We start from the raw sequence: 12815 nt of genomic DNA, 5'->3' as shown, positions 1-12815 counted from the left end.
TCCACGTGTTGCTTGTTGTAGGCGCCACAGGTTCCCCACCTGCGCCGGGGCGCTCGGGGCTCCAGGCTGCTGTGCCCGCGGGCATCGAGGGAGCTGGGGGGGAGGAGAAGCTGGTGGGTACGGAGCGAGCCATCCCCACGCCTCCCCCATCTCCGCTACCCCCGAGGCGCTCAGGCTCATCACCCCCCAACCCCCCACGCTAACTCCGCCTATTCAATCCCGGCGGCGCCCCGTCTCCCCGCTCCACGCCCTCCTCCCGGCTCCCGCCCGCCCCCTCCGCCCCGGTGGGAGGAAAAACACTCGAGCGTCTCAACTCGACGTGTCCGGAGAGCCCGGGCCACTTTCCCTTTCGTTCCGCCGCTGCCAGCCCCGCAGCGCCCTCCGATCCGCAATCCTCGGGGTGGGTGAGACGCCAAGGCGCCGCGGGCCGATCAGCGGGGCCCCCCACCCCGGAACACCATGCTGGACCCCTCTTCGAGCGAAGAAGAGTCGGACGAGGGCTTGGAAGAGGAGAGCCGCGATGTGCTGGTGGCGCCCGGCGGCGCCCAGCGAGCGCAGCCGGCTCCGGCTCGGGAAGGACGGCGGGACGCGCCGGGGCGCTCCGGTGGTGGTGGTGGCGGTGGCGGTGGCGGCGGTGTTGGTGTTGGTGGCGGTGGCGGAGCGGCCAGACCCGTGAGCCCCAGCCCCTCGGTGCTCAGCGAGGGCAGAGACGAGCCCGAGCGGCAGCTGGACGAGGAACAGGAGCGGAGGATCCGCCTGCAGCTTTACGTGTTCGTGGTGAGGTGCATCGCGTACCCCTTCAACGCCAAGCAGCCCACGGACATGGCCCGCCGGCAGCAGAAGGTGAGTGGCGGGGACCGGCCGCCTCCTGCCTCCACTTCCCCTCGGGGTTTTCTCCAGCCGGAGCGCTCTCGGGGCGGTGGGGGTGAGGGGCGCACCTGTCCCACCGTCCCATTAGCAAAAAGGCCCCTTGTTAGGTCTTTGAAGGCAAGGCTGTGCCCTGGAGAGAGGCCACCCCGAGTCAGTCTTTTTCCCTCCCTTGGCAGAGACCACCTTCACCGGAGACCAGCCCCACCGACAGACACACAGTGCCGGCGGCCCTGCAGTAGTTGCACGAGGGCAGGCGGGGCTGGTGCCGGATTCCAGTGCAACTCCCATCAACTTTAACATCTAACAGGCAACGGTGCATTTCTCTCCCTTGGCCTGGCAATCATTGCTAGAACTGGGCTCTGCGGGGGGTCAAAGGGAGCTGGTAGCCCAAGCTCCTTCCTTCTGCTTGCTTGGGAGAAATCTTCACTAGGGTCATAGGGTTTGAAAATCCCCTGGGTGGCTTAAAGGGGAGTGTGTGTGTGTGTGGGGGGGGGAACAAGTTAAAACGTTAGGTTTCCTCTCTTGCCATACAGCTAGCACATAGAATCAAAACACTGAAGAAGATATGAGTTGAGTGAGATGAGTGAGTGATTCCTGGTTTGAACAGGCCCACGAGTAATGAAAAATGAGGGTTTGTGCAAAGGTTTTTATTCGGCTGTTTTCTTTTTGCCCCCAAAGAGGTAAGGAGTTTGTGTCAAGCTTTAAAAAAAGACCCTGGGGTCTGATGTTCTGTAGCAGAGAAAAGTACTGCCTTAAATTGCCCTAGCTGGATAAATGTTTACAATGGAAACTGTCCTGGGAAGCCTTCTTAGTAGAACTCTGAACCTGGAAGGTTCTAACGACATCCCCTAGAGTGTAGTGAGAGCCACAGAGGTTGTAGTTTGTTCAAGGCATCACACAGTTACATGGCCAGTTCTTCTCATTTTCTGAAATAGCAATCAGTACACACCTCTAAAACTGCCTATAGTTAACAGTATTATGTTATATACTTACAAGAGTGTAGATTATAGGTTAAGGGTTCTCCCAACTTAAAAAAACAAAAACAAAAAACAAGTACCACACTGAGCAGCTATTTTGGAATCGTTCATTCTTTCAAGGAGGGGTTTGTGTGTGGGGGGCCAGGGTATTCCTCTACAGCTGAAGGCTAATTACACAGATCTGGCAGAAAAATCAACTCTCTGAGTGGATCACATAGCAGAATGTTAGAATAAGAAGAGATCCAACCAGCTTTAGCATATTGGAGGACACAAATCGGTCAGAGTTGCATATCCCTGTACCATACTGCTTGGCATGATTGAAGCTACCATTCCTCAGGTCAGGGTTGAATGCCTCAAGGTGTCTGAGTAAAACCATATGCCTTCATGCCTCCTCTGTTGTTTGTGTTGAGTCTGTTTCCAGGAAGTCACCCATTGCGTCTTCTGACCTCCAATTCGAACAGCTCTCCAGTAGTCATTTTTAAACTAAGTGTAAGTTTTCACCTTTGTATTGTGGCAAGAGTCCATATATACTGTAAGAATATCATCTGGTGTCCAGTTATACCTTTCCTATCCCTTTTAAGCTTGATTTTCAGTGCATTAAGTGCAGAAATAATGTTTGGTAAACTCAAGAGGCTATTTCTATATGGAATATTATCCTTGGAGATGCTTTTTGCAACAAGTCATTTAGTCATCGATGACTTATACTCTAAATGGTTCTGGTTGTGTGTCAATATAAACTCTCTCTGGTTGCACAGTAGTGCAGCTCTCCCTGACTTCTCTTGTTTAAACAGAATGTTTGTGTCACCAGAAGTTATTTGAATTGGCAAACAGGTGCATTCACAACGTGGTTGAGGAAATTACAGATACAAACCTCACCCAGGCCTTTCTAGAACAATTCCAAACTTCAAGAAGGATGGAAAACATTATGTATTCTGTGCAAAATTATCTGGAATGCTTTGCCACTTTTGTCCTATAAATGTTGAGAGCGTCAGGTATAATCAAATGAACTTTTGTGAAGTAATTTTTTGTTCTTTTTAAAGGAGAAACACTTGAATAACTGAAGTATTTACTTTATTCAGAAGGGCTCCTCTACATTTTTAATTCTTTAAAAACATGCTGCTTGCTAAAGGGAACTGAAGAAATTCTTGGCAGTCAGATTTCCTCCTAGGACAAAATGAAATGGGAATTTAACTATGTTCATGTGAATTTGATGCACAAGCCAATAATTAATGCCAAAAACTTACTTTAAGTCTTGAATTATACAGTTGGGTTATATAAAAGAAGTAACAGGATAATTGCAAAATCACTAATCCAGTGTATATTTTTATTCGTTATCTTTATGTAGTCAGACACATTAGTAGAAAGATTTAATGGCTTAAATTGTTGTCATTGAAATGCTGCTTACTCTCTTCTCTGAACTTGGAGAATTTTGAGACTCAGAGATCTGAAAGGCTTCTTATTTTGTAAATGAAGAAAATTAATCACTGAGATAAAGAGCTTGTACCCTTGAGGCTGCGACTCAGGTTTCTCATCAAAACCTTTTTACCGTTAGGGTTGGTTGATTTTTATGAATCACAGCAGAGACACAGAACTGTTGTTGTTGTTTTTTTTTTTTTTTCACTTGGCTAAAATAAGCAAAAGCTAGTAAAAGAATGTGTCCATGAACTGTGTGAGAATGCTTAACAGCATTAATTATTCAGATAACTAAACACAGGCATTTTCTTGCTTTGGAGTAGGAGTATTTCAGTTCACAGTAATAAGAGTGGTCATATGCTAGGCAGCCCCTCTGATTAACTATTGATGATTGACAGCAAATCCTGGGACAATAGGGGCTAGCCACCATGGCAGGGCTCTGTACCAGGCAGTCACATTACCTTCATTTGCACATATGAAAGGAATGTAAAGTAAAAGGTAGCCTTACAGAATGATTTCAGGAGTAAGTAGTACTTCTCCCCTGACCCCTAATACCTTCCCATGCTAACTTATTTAGGGTGCCTTTATACTATCATAGCATTAACAACAGTGATATTATTGGAGGAGACAAAATCAGGTAAGGATGGGATCAATGTTGAAAACAGTTAACATAGCGAGTAAATCAGGAGTGCTTAATAAAGGTAATTAGTTTTCATAGACTCCGGGTGGATGAAAGGTATGAAGACGATGACAGGTATAACAGGGAAACGTTAAGTATGTGCAGTCTCAGAGTGTGTTTACAGACTCTGGATCCAAGTAGCTACTTATATTTAAGGTGAATATGACCTAAAGTGCTGAAAGTAGGTTGGTAGTTTTTTTTTTTTTTTGCTTTTCTTATTAGTAAAATTCAGATGCTGACAAAAGCCAAGTGTTATTATTTTTAACAAGAAGTAATGAAGAGGGAATTGTAGTGATTAAAATTGTACCTAGTAACTCAAGTTATGATTCATACACGCATATGTTCTTTGTATTCCTATGTGTATTGCCATTGTTATGTCTACTAAATAAACAATTTTTGTGTAATCCTACCTTTTTTTTATAATTTCCTTGATAATTCAAACTTTGAGAAACATGTACAGATAATTCTGTGATACTGCATATATTTCTTAGGTAAGACTAACCTGAAGGAATTCTTGTAGGGAAATACTATCAAGTGAGATAATTAGAAGTGGAGTTTTTGCCTCCCATTGTCTCACTTGAATGTTTGTTTAGAGATAGAGCATATTTTAACCTGAAAATTCCAAGTGGTAAACACTTCAAAATCTCAAGAGTTTTGAATGTTTTTAGGTGGAAAATTCTGTGACTGACCCCATCTGACCTGGGACAATCAAACCACAGTAACACTAAAAATATTGTGTAAAATTACCTTCAGGCTGTATGGTGTGTGTGTGTGTGTGTGTGTGTGTGTGTGTGTGTGTGTGTGTGTGTGTGTGTATGTGTTTAATTGAATTTTATTGATAATGTGATGTATAGAGGGGTTATAATTACATAATAAAGTAGTGATTATATTTCTTGTCATATTTGTTATGCCCGCCCTCATTTTTCTTTCCCTTCCCTAGTTCAGATAAGCATATATACAATATTCAGTGTACCAAAATCATATACAATGACCATAGGGGGTACGCCACAGGAAATTTACCTAGTATATTAAACGTAATGACAACAATAAAATTCTCCTGTTTCCATTTCTTGGAGTTTATTTTGCTTAGCCTCATCTTATATAATCATATGTATATAGCTGTTGAGCTATTGTGATCCTCTGATAAATCTATCTTAGACCTTTTTATGTTTATTTAGTAATTGTTTGGTTTTAGAGATATAATGTAAAGTCGCTGACCAAAACATGTAGAAATACCATTTGTTTGTTTTTTTTTGGCCAGTCCTGGGCCTTGGACCCAGGGCCTGAGCACTGTCCCTGGCTTCTTCCTGCTCAAGGCTAGCACTCCGCCACTTGAGCCACAGCGCCGCTTCTGGCCGTTTTCTGTATATGTGGTGCTGGGGAATCGAACCTAGGGCCTCCTGTATCCGCGGCAGGCACTCTTGCCACTAGGCTATATCCCCAGCCCCTAGAAATACCATTTGAAAAGAAGTTTATTTTATAGACACGATCTCTACTGTTCTCCCCACCCCCTAACATCCACATATCAGGGAGACAATGGACCTTTGTTCTCTGTGTTCTAGGCTTGTCTCGCTCAACATTATTTGCTCAAGATCTGACCATTTCCCTGCGAATGCCATTATTTTATCATTTCTAATCGCTGTGTAGAATTCTATTGTGTACAGGTACCACATTTTTTGGATCCATTCATCTTGTGTGGATTTTTTTATGTTTAGATTTAGATCATATTCCAAAGTCTCTCTCATATATATAGAACATTCCAAAATAAAAAAGAAATCTGAAATCTGGAACTCTTGGTCCCAAGAATTTCAAGATGATGGAAAGTCAGGTATATACTAAAGTGGACACTTGTATCTTCCTTTGGAAAGACAGTATTTCCTATTTTTAAATTTATATACTTTTTAATCTTCTTGCGACTTCCTCCCTGATCCCCAAGTTCAGGAAAAGAGTCACTTTTATTAGAATGAGTTACAGATTTGTAAAGGTTGTGAATCACTTTTCTCATGATAAGGGTTACACTATGCCTGAAGGCTATGATACCCTACATTTAGGGGCTTAAGATACAGCTGTGGCCTGGGACTGTATATTCTTACCATCGTGCATGGTATATGAGAACTTAGTACATGTATATTGGATGCAAGGAAGTCTCAGATTTAGCTTATACCTCAAATTATTAGGTATAGGATGACAGAAAGATAAAGGCCAAGTTAGAAGGCCTTCTACCCAGTCTTCTGTGGAAACTAGTGTTCTCTGACGTGTGTGATACCTCCAGAGCTCATACTAGCCTTGTGGAGAAGTCATAAAAGTGAAACTACCAGTTGATATGAGACTTCAAAGAAACTTCACAATGTCATTACCAAATCCCAGAGATAAGCATTGTGAAAGCTCCGTGGTGTATCTTGCTATTTTTGTCTATAGATTGGTAAGAGAGTTGGTGATAGTCTAAGACACCATGATCTTAGGGCACCAGGATCATTTATCTTTTGTGTTCCTTGGGGTTGGTACAGTAAGGTGCAAACACAGTACAGGTTACCTTGTTCCTTGCTTTCAATGATAGGGAATACCTTGTCCTTCCAAGAAACCACACAAAAAACCTAGTCAGGACTTGGAATGGTATCTAGAAAAATGCATGTTGCTTCAGCTGCTTCATCTAACCCTCCACAGGGTATTCTGAAACCACAGCACTTAATTTGGTGGAATGAGTAGTGCTAAAGAGAACTCAAATAGAGTAAGTGAGTTCTTGGTTTCTTCCTTTCAAAAGTGAAGTCAGCTGTTGTTTTGATATGTGATAACTGCTTAGAAATGTGGGAAAACATATTGCCATGGTTTCCCTTCTTTTGTGTCTTTTTTTTTTAATGGAAAGAGCTTCATTTATTTGTACTCTCACAAAATCAGAAGCCCAGTTTGTAAGGCCATTAAAGATTTTTTTTTTTAGGGAAAGTGGCACTGTGTCTTCAAGTGGTAGAGTACTATTCTTAAGCAAAAGAACTCAGGGACAGTGCCCAGGCCTAGAGTTCAAGTCACGTGACTGACAAAAAAAGTTTAAAATCCAAACTGAGAAAAGCTGATGCTGACTGCCAGGTTATAAAGTATGGGTACTCTGAATGGAAAAAAAAAATATCTTACTAGTTATCATTTCCTGCGAGACAGACCACTTTGGGATGGTTGTGCTGCTTTATATGCATTTCAAATTAATTGACACTTGGTTTTGATTAGCAAGTAAGATGTAGATTACATGCTACTTGCTGTTTCTGTGTTTGGGTGATTGAAAACCTTATGATTGTAAATAGTAGACATGCCAATAGAATAAATGACATTCCCTAGAATTTGAAGAGTCTTCAAGTATCAAACTGTGGAAATGTCATTTAGACATTTTAACATTTTATTTGATGTTGACTGAATTTAGGTTGCCTATAGAGTTTTACATGATTTCCTTCCTTAAGGACAATCTATGATCCTTAGCTTTGGCTGCACATTACAATCACCTAGAGAGCTTTAAAAAAATCCCATTACCCAGGTTGTATTCCAGATTAATTAAATCTGTCTCTTGGGGTGTAGTCTTAAAGCTCCCTAGGTGACTTCATTGTACAGTCAAGGTTGAGATCTATTGTTGTAAAGAGAAGCTAAGGGGAAAAAATGGCTTATTTTCACCTAGGTAAGGTGAAAAGTATTTGCAAAGTATAAGGGAGATATTAAATAACTAAGGGGGTGTTCTATAGTAAGAAAACTAAATGATATTCTGAGCAATAAAGGAGATCTAAATAAAGTAATAGAATTTCTGGAGGCAGTACCTTGTTGATGCTGGTGCATAAGTATTTAGACTTTTAAAAGGTTCTTAATTATGTGATATCTTGAAGGCTATTATCTTACATTAGCAGTTGTAATTCATTCATAATAGAAGCACAGGTTGATTATTAAACTAGCAACAACAGAAGATAAATAGTGGGCAATAAGTGTAAGAATGAATGTTGCTCTCTGTTCAAAACTCAACTGTGGGAAGAAAAATATTGTGAAATCTCAAAGTTGTATCTAACACTAAGTAATGCCTACCTGTAGAGTCACTTTAAGAAGTCTTTATGGGTGTTTTGTGGGCAGAATGTTGCCTCCCTGTATGAAGTTGTATGTACATTTGTCAAAAAGTATAAACTTCAAGTGGGACCCTGGTAACTTATACCTATATTCCTGGCTACTAGAAAGGCTGAAAGCAAAAGGGTCCTGATTCAAGGCCAGTTTCATCAGAAAAGTTGAGAGTCTATCCAGAAAATAATCAGCATAAAGCTGGGCTGGCAGTATGGTTTACGTGGTAATGCATTGACCTAGCAAGTCTGAGAACTTAGTTCAAATCTACTACCACCTTAAAAGGAAAATTTTCTAAGGGATTTTCAAGTAATTGTCTTATTAAATAAAATTGCTAGAAATTGAGAAGGACCAGAGCATTTTGACATTTCCTACCAATTCTAAGAATCTGATATTTCTTATGTAGGCAGTAAGGAAAACCCTGTTTTCCTCGAGTTGAATTAACAAATGGAATTAACAGGTTAAGTGGCTTGCATTTGGGAGCTTACTGCTTTGGAAAGGATCACTGATTCTCTGCTTGTAGAAGCAGTAACACAACGCTATAAACTTGGTGGTTTGAATTTAGGCATTTTATAACATTCAAGTTGGTGATGAGTTTTCACAATGAAAATATTACCAGGCTGAGTACTGGTGGCTCAGGGCTGGAATCCTAGCTAGTCAGGAGGCTAAGATCTGATGATGGCTGTTCGAAGTCATCTCGTGCAGAAACGTAAGCAAGACACTTATCTTCAGTTAACCACCAGAAAACTGGAAGGGGCGCTGTGGCTCAAGTGGTAGAGCGCTAACCTTGAGCTGACCGGATCCCCCACCCCCCAAAAAAAAATAAAAAAGAAAGAAAAAAGATCACTGAGGTAGAGGGCTTGAATGATTTAAAAGATATTATTGTTAGTCTAATAGTGGAAATGATATTTAATGTTATTTTCTAGGTGATTGTCAGGATCTGTGTGTGTGTGTGTGTGTGTGTGTGTGTGTGTGTGTGTGTGTGTGTGTGTGTACCTGTCTTTCCTAGTATCCTTTTCTCATTTTCCTTCTGAGATTTTTCTTTTACTGCCTATTAATAATCCCCATGTTAAGGTTAGTGTTCCTTTGTGGAGGATGTTTTTATTCTCTAATAGCTGACATGATATTTAATTTGCTTTTAAAACTGATTAGATGATCGTGTGTGTGTGTGTGTGTGTGTGTGTGTGTGTGTGTGAAAATGTCCTTTTTTCATTTTTCTTCTGAGATATTGCTTTACTTACTATTGGTAATCCAGATATTAAGATTAGTGTTCCTTTGCTGGGGTTGTTTTTAATGTTTGTCCTTCACTTTGTTTCTAGATATGATTTCACTTAAATTTTAATAACTTGTCCCTCACTTATGATCTCAAACAAGTTCCCATCTGGAATGAAAGCTTGATGTGAGGAACTGAATCTTTTTTCCTCACCAGTAGCTAAGGAATTGCTGTAGTCTATTTATTTTGTTATGTCTTACTTGCATTACTAAGCTTTAAGGTTGGATTAGTCACATTTATTGTGTCTTCTATTAATTCAACTATTTACTGAGTCCCTACAATATGAGTTCCATTTTCCAGTGTTCTTTGGACCTGTCATTTCAGCTATTAGATTGGTAAAGATAGCCTTTAAATCATTTAGGCCCTTTGCCCCAGTAACATTTACACCATAGAAATTCATTGCCAACCTGAGGGTTATAAAATAAAAAATATTCAAAACATCAAGTTTACAAAGTTATGTGAAAAGCTTTCTAGGCACAAAGTAGAGACTTGATAATTTTTTTTTTTAAGGAAGGAAGCTCTCAGTTGCAAACTGTGACTAAACTATTAATTCCATTTGAGGAAAACAGTCTTTCTTTACAGTCCCCTTAAGTAATGCTAGAATAATTTATATGTACTTTGTGTGAATGTATCTTTCCTTGTACATCCATTTCTGGGTTATATATTTTAAAGCATGAATCTAGTGTTTTCCCCTATTAACAGTACTATATAATTTTGACTGGTGGTAATACATAATTGTATGATATGTTAATAATTCATAATAATAATTTCTCATGGAGTTAGTTACCTCTTCTTTTTCAAACATTCCTTACTATTATTGTTCTTCCATTTCCTTTCTCTCTTTAAAGATCCTTGTCTAGAACAGCGGGTTTGCTCAGCTTGGCCACTTCATGTGTTAAGTGGGGTGGTTGCTCTAGTACAATTATTTTTGTGATTAGATTGAATCATATGATGTGATCCTCACAGTGCACTACTTAATACACACATATACTCCACTTTAAATTCTAACTTACTATATTCAATCCTTTAGAAGCACAGTATATCTCTTCACTGGATAATTTTTTTACAGTTTTCATCTTGCAGGCATTTTGTATTTATTTTTGAACTTTCATATTTTATTGTTCTCCTTGCATCCAGCCTTTTTCTATAATCTATCCAACTATGGATCTATTAGCAAGCCTTAATTTTTTATAATGGGTCATATTGATTCTACATATTGATTCTACATACTATTTTCTTAATATTGATCCTTTTAGGTTTTCTACATTGATGGCTGAATTGTGTGCTGATGAAGATGGATTCTGCTCCTATCCAGGAGTCATCCCTCTTCTGTGTTACGAGGCATAGCTCTGGTTCTAGTTACCAAAGTGCTTGTCTTGGTCTTATACATACTGGAGAATGTTATTGATTCTCACCAGTGGTTACTGGGATGGATTGTAGGATCGATATTCTCTCTTGTTTAAATAATTATCATCTTATTTTTATTAGATAGGAATTGTTGTTGAATGCTAACAATTTTTTTTCTGATCAGTAGAGATGATTAATTTACTAATGTGTCAGATTTATTGAAGTTTCTTTTATTAAAGTGTGAGCTCCCATAGAATCCTTGATTTTTGTTTGTTTCTTTTTTTTTTTTCGGTTTGGTGCTACTGGGATTTCAACTCAAGATTTTATACTTGCAGTGTAGGTGTCCTACCACTTGAGCAATGCCTTTGGCCTTTTTATGCTTTAGTCATTTTTCATATTTAGTCTCACATTTATGTCTGAGCTAACCTTGACCTCAAGCTCTTATTTATGCTTTCCGAATAGCTCAGATGACATTATTATGGGGCCCAGCTTTTTATTAGTTGAGATGCAGTCTTATACACTTTTTGTCTAGACATGCCTTGAACATCCTCCCAGTCTCTGCCTTCCAAGTAGCCAGAGTTGAATATTTCTAGATTTTTCAGTATAATAATAGGGGATTGAATGCATTTTCACTTTCTTGCTACCTTTTAAGTTGTCTATAAATGTTTTTAAATCATAATTCTCCCTTTTAAGAAATATTCATTAAAATTTACAGATTTACCTGTTAACTTTATAAATTTTGTTTCATAGAACAACAATCACTAGTGTATGCTTTTGTTTCTTTCTTTGTCTTTTTTAATTTTTAAGGTCAGTGGGGACTAAGAGACTAGTTCTTTCTCCTAACTCTTTGGTTCAGGTACTTACTTTATTTTGTGCTGTGTGATGAGATAATGAAAATATATAAAGCTATGAATTTACCTCTCAGTTTAGCATTTATTTGTGTGCTGCATTGTAAAATTAATTTATTGTTATTATTAATATTGTTATTGTTTTGGTGATGGTGGTGGTTATGGGCTTGAAATCAGGGCCTGGGCGCTGTGCTTGAGTTCTTTTTGCTCAAGGCTAGTGTTCTACCACTTTGAGCCACAGGACCACTTCTAGTTTTCTGGTGATTAATTGTAGATAAGGGTCTCATGGACTTCCCTGCCTGGGCTGGCCTCAAAGTGTAATCCTCCAATCTCAGCCTCTGGAGTAGCCAGGATTACAGGCGTGAGCCGCCACTGCCCAGCTCATGAAATGTATTTTTATTTAAGCCTTTTATGTTATTTCATCCATTTATTCTTCTTTATCCTCCTTGACCAGATAGTGAATTAGAAGAGTAGTTTAAATCTTTCAGTGGCTGAAGGGTTACTTTCTCCTTAGGTTTCTGGTCTCGTGTTGATGCAAGTTTACTGAAGCTTTCTTAGCATTGTAGTATATAGTTAACTTTAAATTGTCCATCATAAATCAGTGTATATTTTAACTTTAGGATTAAAAATTTGTTAAATAGCCTACAAATAGTATTATTGTTCTAGTCATATTTATCTGTCATTAACTAAATTATCTTACATATAGAATTATTTTATATTTCTAGCCATATTCAATTCAAATTTGGTAGTAGATTCAATCATTATAGATATATAAAATCTATACTTATAAACAGTAAAAAGTATCGCCCTTTTATCTAGTTAACATGTACATTAGTTGAAGGCTCTACTTGGTTTGGATTTACCAAAAAAAAGCTACTTTTTTAGATATGATATCACTCCTAGCCACCTATATACCATATGAAATATAATAAGCATATCCACCTATGTATGTACCTGTGTGTATAAACAAATTTGTTGATTATTTTATATTGAGCCAAATTATTTTATTTGCCTGGTATTCGTCATACTGGGGTCTGAACTCAGGGCCAGCCCTCCAGCCCAGTTTGCTTTAAATTTTTTTTTTTTTTGATAGCATCTCCTTTTCCTGGCTGACCTTAGATCATGATCTTCCTACCTCTACCTCTTGATTAGAGGTAGGTGTTCACCATCATTTCTGGCCCATGCAAATTATACCAGTATTTCTGCCTGATCTTCATTTTACTAAGGAAGTTTGAAATATTTTATTACTCATCATTGACTATTTTTTTTTTTTCCCCAGTCCTGGGCCTTGGACTCAGGGCCCGAGCACTTCCCTCGCTTCTTATTGCTCA

General features: G+C 39.3%; 1 protein-coding gene across 6 annotated transcripts in view; it reads left to right on the top strand.

The window, feature by feature from the left end:
- The first annotated feature begins 336 nt into the window (after window positions 1–336).
- Window positions 337–12815, top strand: part of Cadps2 (calcium dependent secretion activator 2) — a 418215-nt gene continuing 405736 nt past the window's right edge. For all 6 annotated transcript variants that reach the window (XM_048340139.1, XM_048340138.1, XM_048340137.1 and 3 more), the window contains exon 1: window positions 337–843. In XM_048340139.1, the coding sequence (XP_048196096.1) occupies window positions 460–843 (384 nt within the window). In that variant the 5' untranslated portion in view covers window positions 337–459. The remainder of the gene's footprint in view (window positions 844–12815) is intronic.

Source organism: Perognathus longimembris, chromosome 2, assembly GCF_023159225.1.
Source record: "Perognathus longimembris pacificus isolate PPM17 chromosome 2, ASM2315922v1, whole genome shotgun sequence".
In the NCBI taxonomy this organism is placed as follows: domain Eukaryota; kingdom Metazoa; phylum Chordata; class Mammalia; order Rodentia; family Heteromyidae; genus Perognathus; species Perognathus longimembris.
Note: the sequence above shows the minus strand (reverse complement) of the source record. Positions and strands in the feature narration are given on the sequence as shown.